The sequence below is a fragment of the Sphaeramia orbicularis genome, chromosome 12 (genome assembly GCF_902148855.1).
Source record: "Sphaeramia orbicularis chromosome 12, fSphaOr1.1, whole genome shotgun sequence".
NCBI lineage: Eukaryota > Metazoa > Chordata > Actinopteri > Kurtiformes > Apogonidae > Sphaeramia > Sphaeramia orbicularis.
In genome coordinates this window covers 22,298,483-22,325,520 of record NC_043968.1, presented here as the reverse complement: position 1 = coordinate 22,325,520, position 27,038 = coordinate 22,298,483, and the positions used below count along the sequence as shown (strand labels likewise).

Sequence of the window (27,038 nt, the reverse complement as noted above, 5' to 3'; positions counted from 1 at the left end):
AACAGAATTGCATCACTGTGCAGTAGCTTTGCTTACATTTATTGATTCACTGAAATATATATATATATATATATATATATATATATATATATATATATATATATATATATATATATATATATATATAGCAAAGGTTGCAGGAAGCAGAAGATGTAGAAAGTAAAGTAAATAAGACAAAGAGAAGACTTCCTCCCACTTCCCTAAGTTTGCCATGTCTCTGTGGTCTTTTAATAGTCTCTATTTGCACCAAAAACACTGCAGTTGTAGCTGTTTAATGCCAGAGATACACTTTAAGTCATAACAGAAGCATCATAACCTAATTAAAAAAAAAAAAAAAAAATCAGACCTCTTTATTTAATTGCTGCTTCTGTGTGTCCATAGACAAAAACATAACACTTCCTGTGCAAGTGCATCAAAAACACCACATTTGCCGAACATAACATTTGGTAACACAGAGTTGGCTGAGACAGAATAAAACTGAGCAAAGAAAAACAGTCCAAATGCTCTTTGCTGCAGTTTGTGGGCATCAATGACTGAATTGATGCAGCCTTAAAAAACTGAGATTAGGAGAAAATGAGCGATAAAAGAACTCTTCATCTCACCGTTTCCTTCTTCTCCCTTTACTGTGTCTTTTCTCTCTGCTGATTTCTCCTCCCTGAGGGCTGAAATATGCCATGCAATGAGAAAAAGGCTAAAGTGCTCATGAGAGGAGAGAGAAACTTTGATGGCTCTGAGGGAAAGTCAGTGCAGTTTGTCATTATCTTGTCTGTGCTGCTGTGCTGCTATAATTATACCCTCGCTTTTCTCTTTGAGATATAATGACACATATACACATTTTACACAAGCACCAGTGTGTGCAAACGTACATACACACACACCGCCTCTCAGTTTAGGCATGAATATACACAAGCCATTTTTAACACATGTAGGAATAGTAAACAAATATGTCTGCTGTGCTGTGTGCATTCCCAATAATAATGTGCATAATGCATTCTTTCCCTGCTGTCAACAGTCCAACGTAATGAAGGAACTTAATGTCTGAATCCAGCGTGGAGCAGTACAAATGTTTTTCCCACATTTTACCATAGAGACACAGGTGAGCTCACTTTCCCTTGGGAAGCTGGTGAGTCCTGGAGCTCAGGTGACAGGTTTAAAGTTGCCGTGGGACAGCAAGAGTCAGACTTACCCAGGTGTCAGTTATCCTTCAGATGTAACCTGAAGTCTGCAGAGGTTACTCACCTTTCCTTTTTCAGAGTTAAGATGTTCATATGTGTTCCGTGTGTGCATCTTTCAGCATCAGCCATGAACTTGAAGATACATGCTAACACTATTCATTGTAGCTTTTATAGGAGTTGCATTTTGTTACATCATGTGGTTATAAGTGGAAAAGTTTTCAGACTTCTCATCTGTGGTTCATTCAGGGACATAGCAGTATCAGAAAGTGGGTAAAGCATGAAGGTGTTTGCATTTTTATTCCTAATTTGTCCCTGTATGTCCTCTTCAGGATCATTTAAACTGTATAATGTCTATTACTGTTGTAAGTCAAACCCCAAAAAGCTGACAAAGGAATCCTGCAAGAATGAATATCACACCCCTTATTAATTTCACTGGTCAGAAGTGACAGTTGGCTGTACTTTTCAGGATACAGTAGTAGGTCAGAGTATAATATTCTGTGAAGCAATGAGAGAATGGGTTTCCTCAAAAGGGCTGTCTCTGAGCTCCCAGTCCTATTTTAACTGTCTGCACATTAAAATACATTCATTTTTCACATTCCTTCCAGTGTAAGATTTATATATCTATTATATAAATGTACATAAGCCTATGTAATTACAGTTAGGTGCAAAACTCTTAGTCTACCTTTAGCTTTGTTGTTTTTGCAGGGATGAAATGATCAAAATATTTATTTCTCATTCTCTGTTCTTCAAACAACAAGAAAATACAGGAAAATTTGTGCACAGCCTTAAAGGGGTCATATTTTGCTAAACCCACTTTTATTAGTCTTTGGTTCATTTATTTGTGTATTTGGACACTAATAGTTCAAAAGTTTGAATTTGAACCCTCCACATGCTACAAAGCTATCTTTAGATTCCTTTGGGCAAAAATCGAGAGGATTTCTACAACCTGTTTTAATTCCCTCTCAATTTCTTACATCTATATCTAGTTACGTCATGACATTTGGACATATAAGGTCAAGACTTCTGAAGAATATTTCTCGGGGTACACCATAATTGTTTGTCAGCAGCAGCAGTTGTAGTCCATACTGAAAATATGTCCAAACTTCGAGCAGATTACCTAAAATGTTCAGTTGTTGTTTGAACGGGACAGAGCAGCACAGCCAACCACCTGGAGGGGGCGGGGCCTGAAGTGGCTCATGTGCATTTAAAGGGCCAGCGCTCAAAACAACCTTTCTGGTGTCATTACTCAGAAATAGGGTTGAAGATGGACCTGTGGAGTTGAATTAATGACGAATTCAGACCCAAGCATAGCATTTATAGTTTATGTAGACCACAGGGAAATGTTTTAAAATGCTAAATTCCATTTTTTTTTTTTTTTTAAAAAAAGCAAAATATCACTCCTTTAAAGGACACACAAAAAACTGAATTAAATGGGTTCTAAAGGTAAAAATTTCTATTTATTTTGACCCCTGACCCCATGACAAGAAGCACCTCAAACAGTTAGAAACATCTGACATGTGTTGAATGAAACCTGGTATAAAACATCACAACATTAATGCAATAAATCTCATATTGTCTAAACAAAAGGATTAAAGACATGTTAAGTGCAAAGGGAGGTCACACTAAACACGATCACTCTAGTTTATAGAAGCTGTTTTTTACCTGACACTTTTGTTTTACATGCTGTATATACTTCACATATATCCAGATTTTATCTTAATACAGAGACTGAGAAATACACGTCTGGTCATTAGAACTTTACTAAACCATCAAACATAATGTTGGCGTAGGACTTTTGCACAGTAGTAACACTTTATCATATACCGTGAAAAATTAATAAACTAGTGCTTTTGTCATTTGCTTTTATTTAAAAATTGCAGACCAGAGTTACATAAATAATATTTTCCAACTCCATGTTCCTCTCTCTCTTCTTCATTTATCTCCAAAAGACTAAGGCTTTAATTTCACAATCAAACCTATGGAAACCATAGGTTGTTTTTCTGAGCTGGCACCTACCACTTAACCTCAAACAGCAATATACCATTAATGTCCTTGAATGGGCTACTTTTCAATATAAGTAATCATTTCAAGAGGTTCACTCCACCAGTTTTACACATTAAGATCAGTTTACTCGTCATGAGCTTATGTGAAGTGCCTCTGTGGCTCTGAGGACATTTTGTAAAGTGATAACCCAGATGATGTCGTCACAGCAACTACAAATTTATCACAGAAAGCCTTTGTTAGAGACTGAAGGTGTGACGTTTAAGAGCCATGGGCATTTACTGGAGAGGCTGTAATTCACTCGAGTGCTGCTTTAAAACCCATGTCCCCTCTTTGTTACCAAAGTAAAGGCCAGGCCTGGGCTGTTGACTGGCAGTATTTTAGCAGGTGTATTTTTAATACTTTAGTTCTGACCATTTTTCCTCCTTGAGTTATATTCCTCGGTTAGACCCTCACAAAGCACTAAAAGTGTCTATTAAAGCCTCAGCCGGTGAAATTCTTATGACGGTCTCTTAACAGCTGCTTCAGGCAAGGTGAGGTCTCCAGGCTTGACAGCAGTGTTTGTAGATAACCATCCCTGATCGACGCTGGGTAAAATATCTACAGTCCCCTCATATTCTTGCTCAGTCACACTCAATAGCTTATATCTGATGTTTGTTAGAAGTGACATTTTCATAAGGTTAGCATATGATTAAATCTCTAAAAGCCAAAATTGAAACATCTCATTATGCATGTGTCTGTTTGTTTGGCTGTATTGACCCTAGCAGGGGAGCCGGGTGCTTTTGGCCCCTGGCATATACACAGTGCCCATTCACTGGCTCCCTGTAGTGCCCTTACATAACAGGCATGAGCACAGAAATCATGAATCAGTAGATTCACCGCTTTAAAACTTTTTTCCTTGCATCTTTTGAAAAACATTCTGGGGGTACATAGAGGGTAGAAAAGCTTGCTTGTGACTGAAGTTGCAGTTGTGCCATGGTTTTTGCCCGTTCTTTCACCTTCTCATATTCATTTACCTATATATCAGCTGCCGAAATGTTTGCTTGAAATTCTTTTAATTTTTATTCAGTAACATTTAATACTTTTTCATACTATCCAACGATTTGCACGTATATGATACGATTTGTATCTACCTACCCTACCATTCCAGGTGAGATCTTCTCTGGACAACTGTGGATGTTTTTGCAGCACCTGCATAAATATGAAACATGGTTTTCAAAAAAAAACAAAAAACGAGCATGTGTTCTGGACTGTTTCCCTGGGTAAACAAAAAGTAAAGTAACATTTCCTCAGGTCTCTTCCTCTGTTGCAGTGGATGCAGGTGGTCAGCAGGGCCCGTCTCCCTCTGCTGGTATAATTCCTCATAAGTGACAGTATGGAAAGTGAAGGTGCCGCAGGGCTCAGTGGAAAGGATGAGTCCTCCTCATAAAGTGTCAGCATTGTCGAGGTTTAATAGAGGCGCAATAGAGAAGGGCCTCGCCTTGTTGCTTTTTACAGACTCAGGTGAGGCAAAAAGCATTACGCAGATGAACATGGGGTGTGTGTTTGGTACAGTTGTGGGACACTGGCAGCTTTATTCATGCCTGCTCTGTGAATGCCAGTCTGTAAGTAGAGAGGGCCAGAGACAGACTGCCTTCAGTACGCAGTGTATGTCTATGAGAAAGAGAGGTGCCTTGATGAATCCTGCTAATCTTTGTTTAGTTAACTTCACAGCTAGCAAACAGAGAGACTAGCTGGAACACAAACAAGAGGCAGGCCTTGTAGGGAGATGAGGATTTAAGGAGGTGAAATGAGAGAAAAAAGCACCACTCCAATATTAATGGCATCGAACTAAAGTGATAAAAGTGATAAAAGTCTGCTGCAGCACTTTACTTTCACCTTTCTCACTTTGGAACATCGGGGGTATAAATTCACCAATTTTCCCAGACAGTAATTTCTCTTCCCCCTGTTTCCAGCCACTTTTATGTCTACCACTGCCAGAAGAGTGTAAATACTTGAGAAAGAAGCCTTGTAGAAAATAAACAGGACGGCACTATTAATTGTTGAAAGAGATTTTTTTTAAAAAGTTGTTTCTGGCTATGTCTCTAAAAAAAAAAGGGGGGGGGGGCAGTAATAGCTGTACTACCAAATTATTCTCAGTCATCCTCCATATCTGACAACTGTGGTGCCGATACAGATAATGGGGCCAGCAGTCGTCCAACTCTGACTGTAGATAGCCACAATCTGCCCAGAGGAGAAAAGCCAACTCTGACAGCATGGGCTGCAAACCATAATGTGTTCTCATCTCAACATTGTGTTCCAATAAATACCAAACAATAAATTATTAAGAGAAAACCTTTTGCAAAAATCGAAGAACACTATATTATCCTGAGTTACCTTGTTAAATATATTCTACCAACATTGCTTTAGGTTACATTATCTACCTTCAGAGTTCTACTACAGTATCTATACAACTATTCACTATCCTTGCATGTTTTCCCCTTTTATTTCTTTCTGAAACTGAATTATGATCAATACCAAAAAAACCTTAAAAAAAAAAAAAAAAAAAAAAGAACTCTTCAATGTCAACGTGACAACAAATTTGCCCAAAGTCAATTAAGTTAAATCACATAATGTAAAATAAGTGATTGGAACAATATTCACCCCCTTTAACTCCAGTGTTTTTCAACCTTGGGGTCGGGACCCCATGTGGGGTCACCTGGAATTCAAATGCGGTCGTCTGAAATTTCTAGTAATTGATAAAAATAAAAACTTACTAATAAAAAAAAAACAAAAACACAATGACATGAGAGAGACAATCACAATCCATAAAAGACATGACAAACTGTGAAGCTGAAACTGGAGCACTGTGGTTCTGTTTATCTGTCAAATGTTCATTGTGGTCGGTTTCAGATGCTGCAGCTCTTTCATAATTCATAGTTTGAGTTCTTGTTTGTTCAGTATTAATTGTCAGCCTTGTAAATCCAAACTGGACTGACTGTACATATCCTGACCAAGGAAAATAAAATTCTCACTTTGTGCAGTAATCTACACCTGACTTTTCTGTCTCCATCCATAATAATGTACATTATATAGACTAAATGTTGTCTAAAATTAATATTTATTTGCAACATAAAATAGCAAACTATTACATGATCAAAACCAAATTAATTTTAGCAAAAAAAAAAAAAAAAACCTCTGTTTTGAATGTCTGGTGTTGCAAGTTTTTGATGTTAAAATGGGGTCATGAGCCAAAAAAGGTTGGGAACCACTGAATTAGTAGATGAACCTCTGGCTGAGTCTGTGTTTCAGGTCTCAGTCAGACTTGCTGTAGTTTTACTTCTATTTCTTCTTCATAAAACTTCTCAAGCTCTGTCAGGTTGCATGGGGATTGGATGTGAACAGCTTTTTTCAAGTCCAACCTCAAATTCTCCATGTGATTGAGGCCTGGGCTTTCACTAGTCCACTCCAGAACATTCACCTTGTTGTCTTGAAACCTTTTCTGTGTAGTTCTCAAACTATGCTTCCAGTCATTGTCTTGCTGGAAAATAAATCTTCTCCCAAGTTATAGTCCTGCAGACTGGACCAGTTTGTCCTCCAGGATTTCCCTCTCTTGCTGCATTCATTTTAACTTCTACTTTTAGAAGCCTTCCAGGGTCTGCAGCTCAGACGCATCCACACAGTGTGATGCTAGCCCCATCATGCTCCAGCATCACCTTGGGGCTGATGTGTTTGAAGTGTTTGGTGTCCTCCAACATAGCCTCTAGTCTGATGACCAAACAGCTCCATTTAGGTTTCATCAGAGTCCCAGGGTTCTTTTGTCTTTTAATTGTGGCCATAGATAGTGCATAACCAGTTACTGGACCTTCCAGACACAAGTATCTTTGCACAACAACCTATTGAGACACATTCACTGTACTCAGGTGATGTCCACTTCCCTATTCATAAGATTATCATTTGGCAGGATATCTGTTTAATTAGGTCAGTCACTTTCAATCAAGTGAATATTCATGCAATAACTGATTTACGCAATTTATTTTTTGTTATTTATGTTACTTCTGCTACTTTTTACCATGTCTTGTCAAAAAAGCCAAATTATGTTGACCATGATTCAGTTTATGAAAGCAGTAAAAGGGGAAAAACATTGAAAGGGGTGAATATTTTTTATAGACACTTTAAGCGACTCTATTGTACAGTATTTACCTTGCTATACTTCATACTGTCTTTTCAGCATCATCAATAAAATTGCATCAACAGTATCACAAGGATTATAAAATGGAAGAAAATGAATGTAGGACTCAAATAAATGACACTCAAGGCTCAATAGATCATTTAGTAGAGTGGGCGCTCAGGTAATGAACACAGAATGTTTAAAACATACAGACATTCAACCATCTTCATACTTTGGTGTCACTCCGTTCCCTGTATCCAGAATTAGACAGCTCTCTGATTTATCACTCCAAATGAGATGTTTTGTAATATTCAAGGCTCATCCAGGTTTCACAATACACCCTGAGTGAGGAGACTACTATCTGAGAAAGAATACATTTGTAAAGGGCATCCATGGAAGAGGAAAGAAAAAGGAGGTCAAGGATTTTACATGTACAAATGGCATGAATGACTCAAAGAAAGATGGTATGAACACGTCGTGAACACATCCGATTAACATACTCCCACATTTATCAAAGGGGGATTCTTTGATAGAAGCTGAATCCAAAAGACTAGAGATTTTTTTCTATGATATGACTGTACTGCAGATACTTGCTCTCATTAAAAATTTTTCCCCATGTAGTTCTCTGTAAATTCTCGGTTGTAGCATCACTGTGGAGTATAAAAGCATCTTAAATTGATTTTTTTTCCTGTGTCTGTTCTTTACTTGGGTATTTTATTTTATTTACTGTATCTTCACAAAATAAGGACAGCTTTCAACCTGTTGATGTGGCAAAACCCACTGAAAAGATGACCACTAGGTGTTTAGAACTGTGTATATTTGACAGATGTAATGTAATATAACAAAACAGACAAGAGTGATAGACTTTACTGCAGAGAAATGTGACGTCTTTTTAATTAGATGAAACGGTATAAATGTAATAACACCTTTTATTTTTACTCTTGGTGTAGATTTCAGATCTTGCACTTTTTAGATTAAGAAATTATGAAACAGCTGCAGTCTGATCCCAAGGTCAGCATGTAGTAAACACAGATGAAAAACACATAAATATACATACAGAACATAAAAGAAACATGAAGACAAGGAGTATAAAAGAATACATAAGGATACTGAACACCAGACTAGAAATGCATTACCTAAAACTAGGGCTGGGTGATAAAACGATAACGACATATATATCGCAAAATAACTTTTACTCGATAGAAATATGAGACATGCTCGATACAATTTCATCCATGTTTTGACAGACATAAGAACAGCCAATCATAATTAAGAAGTGCTGCACCAAACCAATCGCACTTGAGCCACAGCAAGTTAGGTTGATGCACACAGCACAGGCGTAAGAGCAGCCGCAGCACACAGGCTAATGTTTGGGCTGGAGCGGGAGGTAATGACTGTTCCCTCAGGAGAAAATTTGACCGAGAACTCAAAGTGATGAAAAGTAGGGTGAGGCATAGAAGTCAGGAGTCAGACGTTCAAAGTGTGTTAAGTTTCATTTTCGGTTTACAGCAGGGGTGTCAAATATGGCCCGCCAAAGGGTCCAGTTCGGCCCCTGGAATGTTTTTGCCAAGTGCGAAAATTCCACAGTCTTGAATTGAATTAAGCAAAAAAAATTTAGCTTGAATTAAGAAAAAAATCTTGAATTAAGCCAAAACAAAAAATATTCAATTAAGCCAAAAAAAAGTCTTCAATTAGGTAAAAAAAATCTTGAATTAAGCAAAAAAAAAAAAAAAACATCTTTAATTAAGGAAATTTAAAATCTTGAATTAAGCCAAAAAAAAAGCTTGAATTAAGTTTTAAAAAATCTTGACTTAAGCAAAAAAAATCTTCAATTAAGAAAAAAAAAAGGTTGAATTAAGCAAAAAAAAAAATCTTCAATTAAGTAAAAAAATCTTGAGTTAAGCAAAAAAAATCTAGAATTAACACCTTAAATATGTTTTCTTTGTTTTAGTGCAAAAAAATAACATTAAATTATGAAAATATTTACATTTGCAAACTATCCTGTAACACTAAAATGTGAATAACCTGAACAAATATGAACAACCTGAAATGTCTAAAGAAAATTAAGCACAATTTTAACAATTTTTCTGCCTGTTCCTCAGTGTTTAGTGTCTTTGTAGATCTGATCCATAATGCACATGTAGAAATGAGAAGTTGAGGAAAAATATTGTCAAAATTGCACTAAATTTTCTTACGTTTTTTAATTTAAATTTCCTTTTTTTCTTTTTTTTCTTTTTTTTTGGATAGTTTATAATAGTAAGTATTTTCATAATTTAATGTTTTTTCACACTAAAACAAAGACAAAAATTTGGAATTGTCATTATTTCTATATTATTATGTTATTACTTTACTGGTTCGGCCCACTGCAGATCAAATTTAGCTGAATATGGCCCCGGAACTAAAATGAGTTTGACGCCCCTGGTTTACAGCATTTATGGCAGTTACAGAACCCCTATGTATATACCCCGGTATTGTTTGGTGAAGATGGTCTGTTTTGTTTTGCCGCGTTTCCATTACAAAAAAGGACCTGGAATCTGGTACCCGGCACTAGTTTTTTGGTATCACCTCCGCCGAGGATCCAAGACTGGGGAACAGATACTCAAACATGACGTGTAAACACTGCAGACCACTGATGGGTCTGAGAGTTGTCTCTGTGACCCGCCATTTTACAAAAAACAGATGCAGAAGTTGACAGTAAATATAGCAGTAGGTTAATCCACACGATGACAGCCTGTAAAACTACACCATGGTCGATCGAGGAGGTTCAGTCTTTGGTGGCCAATGTAAAAATTCAGCATTAGCTTGACGAAACAACACGCAATGAGCGAGTTTATCAGCAACTCTCTGAGCAGATGAGTCGGAAGTAACGCGCCGCATCACTATGACGTCCAGGTACTGTTGGTAGTATCCTGTAATGGAAATGGTCTCCAGGAATAGTACCTAGTATCCGAGTCGAGTCAAGCCGAGTCGAGCCAGTTCCGTGTAGTGGAAACGCGGCATTTGTGTTCACTTTTAAAACTTGAAAGCTTTTTCCTGCTGGTCCGACTTTTACATTAGTTGTAAATATATGTACCTGTTTTATTTATCTGAAACAGTTGTAGAATGTTCTTCAACACATCTGTCATGTTCAATCTCTGACAGAAAATAAATCATATTTCAATCAAAAATAACCTTCTGATGTCTTCACAACTAACTTATGAGTAACGTAAAATTTAAGCTTGACAAAAATAGTGATTTGGTTTATACCGTGATACATCGATATTGTCTGATATGAAAAAAATTATTGTGATATGATTTTTTTTTGCATATAGCCCAGCCCTAGGTAAAACTTCAGCTGCTTGTTGAGTGAAATTATGGAAGTGGGGAGAAAGGAAAATCTAAAATCACTCTGAAACATTTGTACTTTTACTTGAGTTTTCTCAAGTATTTTTTCAGCAAGCATCTGTACTTCTACTTGAGTAAAGAATGTGCGAAGAAGTATCCTGGATATCACGTATGGAGGTCCATATGGTTGACAATATATTTTACCCACTTTGCTTGTTGTTGAGGGGCCAGTCTGTGATGGTACTGATGCTATTCCATGTGTCCTTCCTCCTTTCTTTAGCTCTTTTTGCCTGTGTCTGTTGTTCTTTGCTACCATCAGCACATCAGAAGGAGGCTATTCGTTATTGCTATACATTGTGTCCAGACAAATCTGCTCCACACTGATTCTGTGATCATATTTCAAACTCTGAACAGTTTTCAGAGAGAATAATGCAACCGTCATGATGAAGTGAACACCCTCCATGCTTTCCTCTCATCATTTTTACACACGTCTCAACAACAAATGGGAGAAGACAAGAAAAGAACAACATTGCAAAATCGCTCTCGTCTTCAACTTTTCCTGGCAACTGAAAGCAAGACAGTAAAGATTTTCTGTTTGCACAACACAGATAATGACTTTTATAGGCAGATTAGATTGAATTTTGTACATAAGGGTTTTCTGAGACTTGTCTCCCCTTTGAATCCCGTCCCACTTTTGATGGACATGTTTGTGGGTGGGTGCAAAAACTCACACATTCACATCTAAATTAGTGTACAGTATCAGGATGCTGCTAACACTTCATCATACAGAGCAGCTGAGTAGAAAAAGTGCTGAGCCAAAGGTTTGAAGCCCCTATGGGACTTCTACCAATCAGAAAAGATCAGACTAAATTGACCATATCATGTGAAGCTGCTAACTACTTTTATAGCTGTGATTTTATGACTTTTGTGAGCTCTTATTCTACGCTGACCCAGTGGTTCATGTCCACAGAGGATTATGGTGATAATGCACACGCAAATAAGCTCGTAATGGTTCTTACTCTCCCATGGGAACAGCTTGACATGGCCAGAGGTCATTGACCTCCATCATAGCTTCCTCTCACAATGTATCGACATATCGCCTCGTTCATCTCCTCTTCCTCTTCTATCCTTCTCATCTTCACGCTTTCATCGACACGACACAACAGACTCAACTGAGCTGCTTGAAGATGAGATAAAATGGCAGAAAGTAATCCTGTGGAAAGTAGAAAGATAAGGAGGGGGAAAGAGAGGCAGAGCAGGAGATGACAAGATTCTCCCCCTTGTCTCTTTTCCCAAGTTAATTATGCCGTTTGTCCTCTGGGATAGAAGGCCGCATGCTTGATGCGACATTTGTGTGACTCATAGTGTGATGTCTTTGAGTGGTAAAAAAGGAGTGATTTCCATCAACAAAGAGCTGCTACTTGCTCAGTGCAGTTATGCTTTAGTGAGCTTTGATGTTTCTGAATGGGGAGGAGTGGAGAACACAGAAAGAGGGGAGTGGGAGGGTGCAGAGTGAAGTCTATCCTGAGCTCATAATCTATCACGCCTTGTCGACTTGTGCATCCTTCAACATGCTTTAAAGGAATGTTTGAATTAAACAAGGTTTAAGAAGGCAAACAGAAGGATTACTATCTGGTTTTAATACGGGTAACATGATGAAGATTGCAGGATGCATGAAATTATTCCAAGAAATTATGGATGTTTTGGTCAACATTCTTGTTTAAAAACTAAATTTCCCCCAATGACAAAAGGCATAAGCAGTATAAGATCAAGAGTACATTTGTTGTCTTTGAGGAGCACTGTATTGTGCCAACTATGCTACATTCAGACACTGTCTGTTCAGAAAATGTGACATTAAGCTTTTTTCTTGATCTTCCTAGTCCTTTGATATGTTAGCTGTACATTGTCTTCTTCTCTTCTTTTGACTATGAGACCCTCTGGTTATTATGTAGGTAGAAGATTAATGTTGCATGTTATAAAATCAATACGTTGAGTTCAGATATATTTAGGTTATTCATTTTATTTCATTCACAAGATCAAAGGAAGGCCCAGAAAAAGAAAATCGGCTTTTAAGTGTCAGCAAAATGCTCTCATTATGATGAAAAGAAGCCATCCTATATTTTTTACCCCTCTAACAAAATACATGTGCATTCACAATCGTACGTTCTGTCTTAAAGGAGTGATATATGATGTGTGGGATCAAAATTTACAATGTGTCCATAATAATTTCTTATGGCAGCAAAATTGGTATTTTTGTCGACAGGTTTACATAATTTGGGAATATGGTCTATATGTTTGCAGAGGTATTTTGTGGGAACTTACTGAAAGTAAAAAATGAGTCCCAGATGGGCTCTGTAGGTGACTACCGTGTCAAAGATCATATTGGATAAATCCAGTTTGTCCTTATTTACTCTTGAATTTGGATCAATATTGGCTGAGTAAGCATCTGTACATGTTGCAGTATCAGGGTATTATAATTTATTGCTCTGTACTCAAAGCCAAATATGCTTTTTTATCATCTTATCTTCTTTTGAATTTAACCAATATTATCAGTGCTCTCATATTTCTAAATAACATTTTCAGGATATATGATATCACAAGTACGATTCTATGTCCTTGCCGGATTGATTTTTAAACAAATTAAATACAGAAATCATAAGCCTATGATCATGAGTATCCACTAATAGAGGAGATAATAATGCACCATGAAATTGACATTCATTTTCAGGTCATATGTTCGAAAAGGGTAATTCCCTTCTTGAAAAGTTATGTTCAGGTGTAAAACTTGTCATAGAACTGCTTTTGTTGGCTGTCATGAGATAACAAGGTGTGAAAGATGGATTTTCCTCAGTGCACTTGTAGCGAGCCATGCACATGATGAATAGCCCACTTGGAGACAGGGTTGAAGAGTGACTTCAAAGTAAAATACACACAGACATCTTTACTCAAGCTGTCTTCACATTTAGTGCACGATGGTGGTCCCTGATTTGAGGTTATTTCAGCACTTTCAGCCACAGTCGAGGAATGAAAAGCACTGAAAGGCCACACTTGTTGTAAGTGGCTGGTGTAGTAAAGATGCAGGCCACAGTACAATCAATTTAGATTCCTCGAGGAAACCGGGGCACTGCCTGGAGGGGAACTCAGGCCCAGAGGAAAAATAATCAAGAGGCATAAGAAAACATTCTTGCTCTTCAGATGCAGAGCCCCTCTGGCTACTTTACTTCACACTCTTTTCATTCCTCCCCAGCCTCCGCCCTCCCCTCCCGCCATGGTCCACTTCATCACAGTGTCACGGTGGATATGAAATATGCCTCTGATGAATGATTGCTGACTGGATCTGCGCATATTGAACACTCAATATCTGTAATATCCTGCAATATCATTATTTTCCCCCCATACCCATGGACTAATCTCTATCATAGTCTGTGGAGCGGCTCAGATAGGGGAAAAAGATAAAGTCAATAAAGAGATGAGTGTGATAATAAAGCCTGAGATTAATAACACTCTTTCCTGCTGCATGTCTGCCTGTCTATCGCTCTCTTCATCACTCCTCTCTTTCTTTAAGCCTTGGTTCTATGTCACTTGTTTTAGCGTGTATTATTGCACAGCAACAGTTTCTTAACACTGCCAAGGACTTTATCCAGTAATGCAAACAGTCGGAAAAGGTGTAAACAAAAAGTTAGAGAGGAAACAATTAAGAAAGACGCTTATGACCTCAACATCTGGAAAATCTTTGGATCCAATTGACTACTTCCTGAATCTGATTTACATTTCAAAGTCTTCCTCTTTCTCTCTGTTCTTTCCTGACCAGCCTGAGTTTTCTGGAGCCGCCGTCCTCCACGAGGCCAGGAGGGATCAAGTAATGGATGCGTGTCGAGTCTACAGTGCGTCCAGCCGTAAGCGCAGAGTTCTGACCCCAGGAGACCTCAAACACCTTGTGGTGGATGAAGATCACGAGCTCATCTACTGTTACGTCCCCAAAGTGGCCTGCACCAACTGGAAACGAGTTATGATGGTGCTCACAGGCCGGGGGAAATACAGGTGGGTTTGAGATATAACAAGAGCATTCGAAACTCTTCGGATTGATAGTACTTCTGACTGCACAGATTTAATATCTTTTAAATGTGTTAAATCCTTGCTTATTCTGTGTTATTCCTAATGGTTTTCTTGCCCTTCTTCCACAGTGACCCAATGGAAATCCCTTCCAATGAAGCCCATGTTCCTTCTAACCTGAAGACACTGAACCAATATAGCATCCCTGAGATTAACCACCGCCTCAAGAACTACCTCAAGTTCCTCTTCGTTCGTGAACCGTTTGAGAGGCTGGTCTCTGCATACCGCAACAAGTTCACCCTCAAGTACAACTCCTCCTTCCACAAGCGCTTTGGCACCCGCATCGTACGACGCTACCGCAAGAACGCTACACAGGATGCCCTGCTCAACGGCGCAGATGTCAAATTCAAGGAGTTTGCTGAGTACCTGGTGGATCCCGCTACCCAACGTGATGGCCCGCTCAACGAGCACTGGCAGACCGTCTACCAGCTTTGCCATCCATGTCACATTCACTATGACTTGGTGGGCAAATATGAAACACTGGAGGAGGACGCCAATTACATATTGCGCTTGGTAGGCGTTGGCAACACCCTGCGCTTCCCAAGCTACGCCAAATCCACTCGTACCACAGATGCCATGACAGCCCAGTTCTTCAGCAATATCAGCACTCAGCAGCAGCTCCAACTCTACCAGCTTTACAAGTTGGACTTCCTCATGTTCAACTACTCCACACCCAGCTACCTGCGGCTGGACTAATGGAGCGCAGAGCTGGGACTTTGGGAAAGGCTGCCTTGTTAAATAAGACTGAACAAAATGATTGAAGGGCAGAATTATTTTGAAGCAAACTTGATTTAAAACTGTGTCATACCTTGTAAGTGTGGGGTCTTAATTAGACATAAAAACAGATGCTGAAGAGAAAAAGATGTTGCGTGCTTGTCTGAGCTTAAGAGGGATGGTGTCCAATTAAATCTGCGTGACTCTCAGAGCACTGATTGAATGAGAATGTGGGCTAAACAGACCAAACGCATGCAAAGACTAAATGTGTGGGTGAAGCAGGTCTTCAAGGTGTTTTAAAGGGGGAATTTATCCTCAGAGGAAGGACTTAAGAGGGATTCTTCTGATGATGTTCCCTACATGTTTAAACAAACTGCTGACAAATTAGGTTGCTTCAGATTCTGCAAAGCAAACAGCGGCCTCGCACGCGCCCTGACCCCAATGCATTGTGGGAGCAAAGCTTATCTCCCCCTCCCTGTGATCAATAGAGAAACTCCGTCAAATTGTAAAACACATCTCATGTCCTCCATTGCACTGTCAGTGCAGTGTGTTTGTCAGTGGCCATCACCCCTGCCCTCATTAAATTCATATATTTCGGAGGGAAGCTGGTTTACTGCTGCCTAAAGGATGACTTTGGTCAAAAAGCACGATGGCACGGACTTCAGCGAACAACTCAAATTAACAAAGTTCTGTCACTGTGTTTAATCAGTGATGGCAGAAGGGGCCTTTTGTGTTTCACCCTGAGGACCCTTCGAAACTGGAGACTCCTACTACAGCAGTGAAGTACAGAATTATTAAATCCATCATCGCCTGCAACACCAAGCATCCTTAACACTTTGGGCCCTATCGAATGGTCACAAATGCACAGGATGCTGTCACAGGAATGGGCGCACCAAGAGCGATTCATGTGAAAGGAAAGAGACCGTCTGTGTGGTGGGTAGGGGTTAAAGGCACTGAATTTGAACTTTCTGCAATGCCATACCCCATCATGCCTGCTAAAGACTCAGGAGCCACAGTCACAAAACTCCTGCTCTGACAAACCAAACGTGTTTTTCAGTAAATTAATATTATCCTTTTGTCTTCATACTTATTTTTGTTTTTATTGTCTTATAAAGCATTGCTGCGAGCAGCAATAACTAAAGATTATTTAATTTGCTTTATTAATTAAAATAAGAGAGAAACATTTAATGTTTTGTTTTTCTGGGCTGGTGAACAACTTAGGAAATGTTAAAGTTGAACTGTTTTGTTTGTCATTTCATCCATTACTTTCTTCAGAACTTGCCTCCGATACATTACAAGTGCATCACAGATTTCCATTCTGAAGGGCGTATTGTACACTTCATGGCTTTGTCCTTTTGTGTCTGAGATTTGTACAGATTTATGGGTTATTTTTCCTGATGTGAGACATTTTGGTGCCAAAGTGGCTGAGAGAGCCACAGTCAGTGTTCAGTATACATTACCACCATTAAGCAAATTCGTCCGAAGATTCTCTGTCCTCAGCTAAGCATGAGAGTAGACGGCTACTCTCAGGGTACATATCAACAATCTACTGCCCACATCCATCACAGAATCACAGGCTGTATCTATTACTGTAATGTGATTAATGTTAAAGAGATGCTAAGCAATGTCAAGGTTAATAACTGCTCTCTCCATCACGCTGTGAATTGGATTACAGGCTGTTGTGTAAGCATTATACAGGAGGATGAGGGGGGGGTCGCAGAACATTTAAACTGAAAAAAAGTCATCTTGCTTTCTTTTTTACACATACTTGTAAATTCTAAATCTGTCTAGTTTTTTTAAAGCACATTTTGATAAAGCTGCCTCTCTTTGATGCACTAGGTTGAATCAGTAATAATTGTTTTCTAATGCCCACTCCCTCCTGCACATGCAGCATGGAGACTACTCTGTTAACTCTGTTAAAAAAGCCTGTGCATAAACAAGGAGATGCAGTCTGAAAGTTTGGTGTTTCCCAGCAAGGAGGGTGTTTAGAAAGATCTGAATGTGCTGCAGGATTATGGGATATGGTGAGTTTGGTGTTTATGGACTCAACCTGAGTTTGAAAATCAGGATATTATAGGCTCTGTTGCTTCAGTTTTTACCAAATCTATCTTTCTTTCACATGAACCTAGTGTGACTATATTGCCGTGCACAAATACAGTTTTCCAATACAGAAAATGTACAAAAGTCAATGTTGTATTGGATGACCTCTCTTTTTCTTCAAAAATGTGATAGTTTATTGTTTATTTGTCAGTACACCCTGCAGTTTCAGGCCAACTGCTTTGTACATTTAAGTCCAGTGAGGATCTCATGTTTGTAAAACTGAAGTTGGTCACCATATCCTCATAACTGTTAAAAGAGGTGAAGAGAAAAAGAAATAGGAATTGTGAATAGATATTTCCTTGAGGATCCATTGTCGTGGATGTTTTAGCTGCCAACTCCCTCTGTTTTTGAAGTATTACTACTGTTCACGTATGTGCTCGTGTACATGTCTGTGTGTATGTGGGAGAGTTATAATGAGAGAACAGCCTTATTTTCCTTCTTTTTTTTTTATCCCCACACAGACATCTGGCTCTAATAAAGGAGTACAAGCTACTGGTCTGGCCAGTGGTCCCAACCATCATCCTCCTGCAGAAACAATGGCTGTATTCTCAGCTCGGCCTCCTCCTGGGTCAACCACCCCAAAATACACACAAACACTCACACTAAGGTTGCACATTTGCACTCCTGCTGATGCTGATGCCACGCAGTCTCTTACTCAGCAGTAAGCAGAGGCATAGCGGGCAGCACCTCTCCACTTTAACACACTGGCTGAGCCTCGGCTTAAACTGCTCATTTAGCCCCAGAATGGAAGACGAACGATACACAAAGGACCTCTTAGCCTGCAAACAAGCTATTACAGAGGCCTGTCTTCTCCTCGCTCCATTTTCTCCACTCCCACCTCGTTCCAAAAGTGGCCTCGTGTATATAAAAACAGCAGCGAGTCAGTGTCAATGATCCCTACCGTCCCTGCAGGAAAAGGGCAGCACGCTTAAACAAACAGAGCTGCGAAAAAATACCCAGTGGGACCCAGAGAACTCCAAGAGGCCCCAGCTGACTTTCTGCCTCCGATAAAAACAAACGACCACATTTAAAGCACTTTTGTCTCTATTCTTAAAATCCTGAGTCTGAAAAATATATGCCTGCTCACTGCCTAGCTTTCTCGTACCGTGGGAGTGTTTATAATCAAGTCAAGCCAACAAGTATATTTATGATGTTTTCAACGACGTCTGTTATTAGACTGAAGTATATTTTTTCCGTTTTGCTGAAATTACATCGTCACATTTTTTTTCTCAAGGATAAGTGGATGCTTATGTTTTTATGGTTATTTTATTTATGGACACATTCACACATTTTGTATCGACAGTGAAGCATTGGAGGTAATTATCACATGCTACTGATTAAAGAAATATTCAACATCATGGGAATATACTCTATTTGTTAGAGAGCTCTCATAGTGTATTTATATCCCTCTGCTTCAGTCAACAGCAGTTAGCACAGATTAGCATAAAGACATGAATATGGGGAAACATCTGGCCCGGCACTTCTGAAGTTTCCCAATTAGATCAGTTTATCACGTTTGCATGCTGTGTGATCAAGAGTAATGCTAAGCTAAGCTAACAGGCTGCTAACTGTGGGTCCAAATTTGACCAGTAAACATAAAAGTAGATCAGTCTGCAAGACACGTATAGATGACAAAGGATCATAATTCTATTTATTTGGCTCCAGAAATACAAAATATGAACATAAAGATGGGTGACAGATTAAAGGAATCATGAGCCTCCGGACTAGCTCCATTATTCCTTGATCATGTTCTATAAATCTGTGAAATGTACTGGAGTGATGAACACCACTCCAATAAAAGATATTCCCTCATTTGGTGTTTTACTGATCCCATAGAAGGCTATAAGACATGATTCACATCATTACCATTCTCATAAACCCATTCAGTTCCCTATGGATGGAGGAATTGGAGGTGATCACTCCTATCAGGTTTTTCCTTCCAATGTCATCCATTTGTGTCTTTTACTCAGATTATTTATGTAACATGTTATTTATATAGAATCTCACATCATCAGCATAGAGGGACAAAGCCTGGAAAAGTTTACTCACCTCTGTCTGTCCTTGGCTGTTTACTGGCTGATGTTTAATTTTGACATATCGCTCTCAAAGCAGATGTTTTGTTACAGCGCAGACGTGATGTCATTCTTTATGCTGTCGTTTTTGAGCTGTCATGTGTGGATTGTATTTAATAATTACTTTTGTTGCCTAACAAACACATACACGTATCATCATCGAGCGGCACTTTTGTTTCTCCGTGCCTTCCATTCACAGCAACACAGAGCCACTGAACATCATTAGAGCACCTTCTCTGTTCTTAGGTCAGGGTCACATGGGCCTCCTACTACACTGTAACTCACACATACAATCTTCATTCAGCTAACAGTGACTATTATTTCTGCTAGAAGAATTAGTTTACAGTGTCAAACCCTCACTACATTCCCTTCTAACAGAACAGATGGTGGTGCCTCTCACTCATTGTTTCACACATTCTGCTGCTCTAATTTAACATCAATAGAGCTTTGACATATTCATTTTGAGTCAACTGTGTGGGATTATACAGTTGGGACAATGGGTGAATTTGCCAGACGATTATTCAGCACAAATTGAAGGTGTTATCAAGGGTCCAAACTTTCTCTAACTTAATTAGATTTAACCGAGGAGGAAGAATATTTATCGTTACGTGCAGTAAAGCAGCGAAAAAAAACATCAGAAAGATAACAGGAAGGATGTACATGTGGTCTTTTCACACTTTTCACACTTTTACTCTTTTCTCATGCTACAAATGCCTCTGATTTTTAGAAGCATGCAAGCGTAATACATCCACACCCTCCAATATCACACAGTAGGAACCTTACAAAGGCCCATGTGACTGAAGAGACACATACAGAGCAGAGTGGAGCTCCTGGTTGGGATCTCAGCTCATGTTCATATACAAATGTAGATACAGCTAAAACTGTCATTTCAATATATGGAAACAGGTGCATGTTTTAGTGAAAATTGTACCCGTCTTACTCAGCGTCTCTTTTCTGGCCTTTGGATGTGATTGGATTTGGATTTGGAAGTAATTTGTCAACGCAGGAAAGGACTTTATCCATTTATCTGTGTAATCAGAGGTAAAACTGAAAGTGGTCTAATTAGAATTAGTAATTGATCTGTTTACATCACAATGGGTAATTATTTAATTGTTTGTTTTTTTTGTATTTCACCTGATAAACACCTGTTTTGTTTCCTTCTTGTCTAACTTTTCCTCCTCTTTGTGTCAGATTACAAACCGAAGTTGAACCGAACAGGAATATCAAACAGATCTGAGGTTATTTTGTGAATAAAATTCCCCCGCATTAGTTGAGTTCATGGCCTCAGCTGGCCTGCCAGGTTTCTTATGTCTCTGTGTTGCCCTGACAGCTTGCATGTCCTCCTTCAGCATGCAGAGGTCACATGGCCTTTGATCTGCTGCCAGATGTCATGGACGCTGTAACCTGTACAATAAGGTGTGTATGTGTGTGCGTGACCATTTGACGAATGAGTCCTAAATCAGCCGTGTCTGTTACTAAACTTGTACTGCATCATTAGCATTCTTTGCCGTTGTGTGTATCGGAGTGCCTCATGTGGTGTATCATGGGTGCTTAAGTGTGTGTGTGGACACTGTGCTGTAGCCGCTCTGCCTTAGAGGAACATGTCTCCAAGGAAGGCGAGACTATCACGCAAACAGGCGCCACTTATTTATTTATTTATTCTCAGACAACTACCCATACTTCTTCCTTTCTATCACCATGGCAACTCACCTAAACTCTCCGTATCTCTCTTTTCCTCCTGAGATGTTGTCTCACTGTTCTGTTTTACTCAGTTCATTTTCAGAGGTACTCAGTGAAAACCATGAATAATTGACTGTGTACTGTACACTGAGTGTCGATCTTACTGCGACCTGAAAGTTCATCCTGTTTGACGGTTTCACAATAAAATAACACTGAAACTCGCCTCAGACTTTTGCTTTTTTTCGTATGTGGGTGTCATGATTTCTCTCTCAGACAAGTCCACGCAGCACTTAAAGCACACCTTACAAATAAATAAAACTCAAATACTGTCTCATCTGAAGGTTTTGCATTACATCTCTGTTATCATTGCAGTCTCACCACAGACATAATCCATCTATGGCTCCCCAGGGAGAACATCTAAATAGCTAATATTTAGACGATTCAGCCTCCCCATATCTAACTGACCAGGCATGTGAGGGCATTAAAACTGTGTTTTCATGTGTGATATCAGTTTAAAATGTGTGTATGCGGGTATATGATTCATATGACATACTGTAGGTCAGGTGGTGCAACTGGATAATATAATATTTCCTCACAACTGAGAAGCTGCAGTTATGTATTTTTGCTAAAACAGGAAACATATTTACAAAGTATACTCTTATATGTGATTTAGTTTATCTCATTATGTTCAGTCAGCCCCCTTAAAACAGCCAAAATGACATTTACTGTAATAAACAGGCAAATGCCAACTGCCATCTTTTGTTGATATCTTCCAATGAAAAGCTTTTTCTGTCTAAAAATTGAACGACATCCTGCTGATTTTTAGGTCTTGGATGCTTCAACTAGCTGCTAGAATTGGATCACCAGCTGAGGAGAGTAGAATTTTTAACAATGCAATGCCATCTCAGACTTTGAGCGATAACATTGTCCAATCCCTTTAAAGTGAAAGTTTTGAAAAGCATGAGAGAAAAGAAGCTCCTCTTTAATGTTTTCCATAGAGTGTCTGCCTTATAAACCACATTAGGCCATCATACTCCTGTTTCTGATCCACCTGCTAGTTCTAAGCTACATCTCATTAAAACTGCAGCAGCTGTGTTTGTATCTCAGCCTACAACTCTGCCTCCAAAAGACCCCAGTCTCTCTCATTACGCCAACACTGTTCTGTGGTTCCTTTAAAGTGGCTCGCTTAAAAGAAAAGGCCCAGGTCCAAGAGATACCACATGAAATACTCAAAAAAGAAAAAGGCAGAATAAGATTGCTCTCATCCGTGAAACACCACATATTGGACAGTTACTAGTAAAATATACAATCCACTGGCTGACCTGTATGCCCTCCAGAAACTGTGTGTCACAGTTTATAAACTCCAGGCAGGGTTTAACTCTCCAACAAACTCTTGTTTCTCACAGTGAGCTCCAGAGGATGATTTTATACAACTTTTTCTGTCCCATCAAATCATATCAAAATCAAAGCAAAGTTTATTTCTATAGCACTTTACAACAACATAACAAAGCCCAAAGTGCTTTACATCTAAAAGCATGAATAAATTATAAGATAAAAAAACAGGTTAATCAAGTACCATAAATATGTATAAAATAATAGGACACAACACACACTGATAAAAGAGACCACAGATTCAAACCTAATAGTGTCTCAGTGCTAAGGGTTCAAAGCCAGTCTAAATAGGTGAGTCTTTAACCTGGACTTGAACAGGGGCAGGTCAGTGAGGACTCGCAAGTCAGGAGGCAATGAGTTCCACAGTTTTGGAGCAGCAACAGCAAATGAACGATCACCCCACTGTTTATATCGGGATTTGGGGACATCCAAAATCATCTGAGAGGACGATCGGAGGGCTCTGCTGGGGCGATGAACTGTTAAAATCTCAGATAACTAGGGAGGAGTTAGACCATTTAAAGCTTTAAAAACAAACATTAAAATTTTAAAATCAATATGATGGTGGACTGGGAGCCAGTGGAGAGAAGAGAGATCAAAGAGACAACTGAGGAGAACCAGGCCTCCAAAGTCTTTCACTGCTGTGTCAGAGCATTAAGAGGAGTTACAGAAGGAGATCGCATTAATAAACAGTGTTATACAAGTTACTTACAAACCGTAACACATTACAGATTACTTGTTGCTGTGATTTGAAAGAAATTCCTTACCCTACAATTACCTTACTTAACTTACCATCTCAGAATTGTAATGTGTCACATGATTCCTGAATTACTTTTGAGGTACATATAGACTCTTGTCATAAATGGCACACGTGCAGTAGTTCAACATTTTTCATGTTCAAACAAAGGTGAAGCCCCATGGACGCCGGTAGATTAATTTGCAATTGATAAAGAATTCTAACTAGTCATAGAAACATTAGCTTACCTTGTGATTGCTGATCACAGGGTCATGCTAACTAGCTTCTGTAAAGCAGGGTTAGGGTTAGTAATGAACATACGTCCATGTGGACAATGTACTGTCTTCTGCCATCTTCATCCACTGGCTGAACACCAACAGGAAATACAACTTTTCTGCTGCATTTTTGATTCCTTAAGGTCTCACGGTTGTAATGCAAGCGCTACTGAACATGTACCGAATAAAATATTACTGAAAATTGATTAGTAATGCCTTACACAACTGCATTACAGCAAATAATAATCTTTTACTGTAATGCATTACTTTTGTAACATGTTACTCCCAACACTGTTAATAAATAAGAGCCAAACTTATTTTCAGATGTCTGTGTAGGCTCTCATTTGCCCAGGTCATCATTCTTCTTGGTAGTTCTCAGTTCAGCTGGACTGGTTTAGCTCTTTTGAAAACATTTCGTCTCTCATCCAAGAGACTTCTTCAGTTCTGAGAGAGATGAAATGTTTTCTGAAGAGGTGAACCAGTCCAGCTGAACCGAGAATAACTACCAAGAAGTTATGTTCAGATGCTTTTATACACATATGTGATTTTATTTCATAGTAGCGATATAACAGGAAATGAGATTAGTGACAGAAGGAGTGACAGAACATATCTGTGTCCAACTTGAGCCAAAACAGTGACAGTATGGCCTTATGTCTGGGAGCCTTCAGGCCAGCCCGTGGAAGCTCACACCAGTTGAACTAAAGTAAGTAGAAGCACAATATAAAACCTGGTGGAAAAAGAGCTGAATATACAGAGGAGTTTGAACAACTTACTGTATATTGCAGATTTTTACTTTTAGCGAGAGTTGGGATCATATTAGTCCATACATATTTTGTGTTTTCCTCTGCTGTCTTTCACATTTAAGTTTCCTCTGAAGTCATTATTTATTTTAGAAAATCGGTTTCCTTGGCGCTTTGACCTCGTTTACACTTGACTGTAAAAATGAGACCATTAGACAATGAGTGAACAGAACCAAGGTAATACTTTACAGCTCAGTTATAACATCGTTATAGTGCAGTAATACTTTGTAAATGTGACAATAACGTGGTAATGCTATGGAATTAACCAACAATAACCATGTGATAACACAAGTAAGAACCAGTGAAACTGCTTGAAAGTGGTAGTTACCATAGTTTAACGTCTATGCTAAAATGGTATTAAGTGTTAAATGTTGATGTTAAATCTGGTTGGGATATTTTCAATAGGTACCCAGTCAGGACAAAATCATATTGTGGCATCAATGAAACCATCGACATCTTCTAAGATGGGAAAATCTATTTTTGTTTCCATTGGCCATTATGCCTGTTGTCACAAATTTGCATCATACCCAAATTTCTATTTGTTTTATGAGCTATAGTCAAATTAACAATCCCCTCTTAGTTTAGCACCTTCTTGATGGCTCATCTTTCTCTTTGCTTTCAAGGTATTACTGTAGAGTATATGTTTGATGATGTTACAAAAAAAGTGGGAGTACCTGTTTCTGTTGAATTTCATGGTAAAATTTGACTGAACCAAATATCAAGAGCCGGTGAGGACTTAGAATGAGCATAAGAGAATCAGGCAGGTTCTGCAGGGAAAAGGAGAGACCATCAGGGCAAATGAGTGGAGAACATAAAGAACTGTCCTGCAATGGGACATTTATTGGAAACTTTAACATTGTAGATTATATACCTGCTCTCAGAACAGCAATGCACAATCCAGGCCAGTTCAGCCTTTTTCAATATTTTAGATCTTACTGATTGTTTTATTTTCATCACTATTAACCATACTTGCCAGCTTAAGCTAATTTGCCAAAGTTTGTCTGCTGTAGCCTGCTACAGCTCGGGCTTAGAGATACCTTAAAACATTAACTTGACTGTGACTCCAGAAAGCCATGGACTACATGGTTGACCCTCTCAGCCTAAGGATTCAACACCTATAACATGAAGGTGAGGGAAGTTTTACTTAAGTTGTCACTGTGCTCAAAGTGTAAATGTTGACATTTGAGTAGAACTTTGTAGAGGGAGTAGGGGGTTCCAAAATGTCACAATCAATACTTCTGTAATGCTATGGTCCTACATGGTTAAATTCTATTTTGTGACCCTTTCAAATGAAGAATTAAACACGATCAACATGAAGGTAATCAGTGCACAAAGTGTAACATTTGACATTTGTGTACAACTTCCCACTGGATTCCAGGTCTCACAAATGTCACAGTCAATATCTCTGCAATGTCACGAAACTGAAACTATTCTGATGTGACTCCGTCTTAATGTTTGCATTTACTGTTAAACCAGCATTAAGAGACAACCGTTAACAGGAATCCAAAGATACATAAATCTAATGGATTCCAAGTCGAGTGGTTAAACTGTTGATAAAAACACAAGAGCTATCCTTGTCTTAATGATTATGACATCTTGTCTTGTGGTTCAACAGACTGGATTTCTTAGCTGTGATGGCAGTATTAATGACATGAGTGGTGAGTTTGGTGATTTCCATGGTTTTAGCCATAGACCGTAAAGCTGCCATAAGTGGGCCTCACCTGTCACAACACCTCAAACTGTCGCTTCCTTTTCTTAATAGTAGATCTTATCAGGTGGCGTTGTAATTTGCTTGTCTATGGACAGGATGTTAAACTTCATTAGAGAGGTCGTCTGATTGTTATGGAAGTTGAAACCCATAGTTTTCACAAAATAGTTGGTAAAAATAGTTATTCAGGGAACTGAACCATATCTCCCATAGGTCTCCAGTCAAACAGATGGGACTGTGGTCTCCCTTTGAAGACCCCCATCCAATCACATGGTTACACTGAAAGACTGGAGTCATCAGCAAAATCTAAAACATTAAAAAAAAAAAAAAAAAAAAGGCAGAATCAGCTTGGATTTCTTCTCTAACTACTTTTTTTCCCTCCATCTTGAGTGAGGTTTTTTTCTTTTATTTTGTATTTTTTTTAATGTTGTGTTGCATCACATTTTCTCTTTACTAATTTCGTCATGACTGCTGCTCTCTTTCTGTCAGTGTCTGAGCCCTGCAGCAGCATTTTTTTTTTTCTAATTAGAACCTGATCAGTCCTCTTATGCTCATACTAAGTCCTGAGTGGCTCTTGCTTGGATTACTCTAGTATTACCATGAACCAAATAGAAAGACCTACTTTTACATTTTAGAGACTTGATTCATTAATTTCACTGAAAAGCCCAAAAGTATTTCCAAGGAAAAGTTCATAGCATTAAACCTGTAATGCCTATGATAATTGCACTTTTTTATTTTATCCAAGAATTTTTAATGGTTATTACTGGAGATTTTACTTTGGTGATTATATTTCATTACTGC

The 27,038-nt window shown here is 38.8% G+C and overlaps 1 protein-coding gene across 2 annotated transcripts in view; it reads left to right on the top strand.

Moving 5' to 3' along the window:
* Positions 1-21,556, top strand: part of chst11 (carbohydrate (chondroitin 4) sulfotransferase 11) — a 96,360-nt gene extending 74,804 nt beyond the window's left edge. For both annotated transcript variants that reach the window (XM_030150513.1, XM_030150511.1), the window contains exons 3-4: positions 14,462-14,691; positions 14,835-21,556. In XM_030150513.1, coding sequence (XP_030006373.1) covers positions 14,462-14,691; positions 14,835-15,459 — 855 coding nt within the window. In that variant the 3' untranslated portion in view covers positions 15,460-21,556. The remainder of the gene's footprint in view (positions 1-14,461; positions 14,692-14,834) is intronic.
* The last annotated feature ends 5,482 nt before the right edge of the window (positions 21,557-27,038 follow it).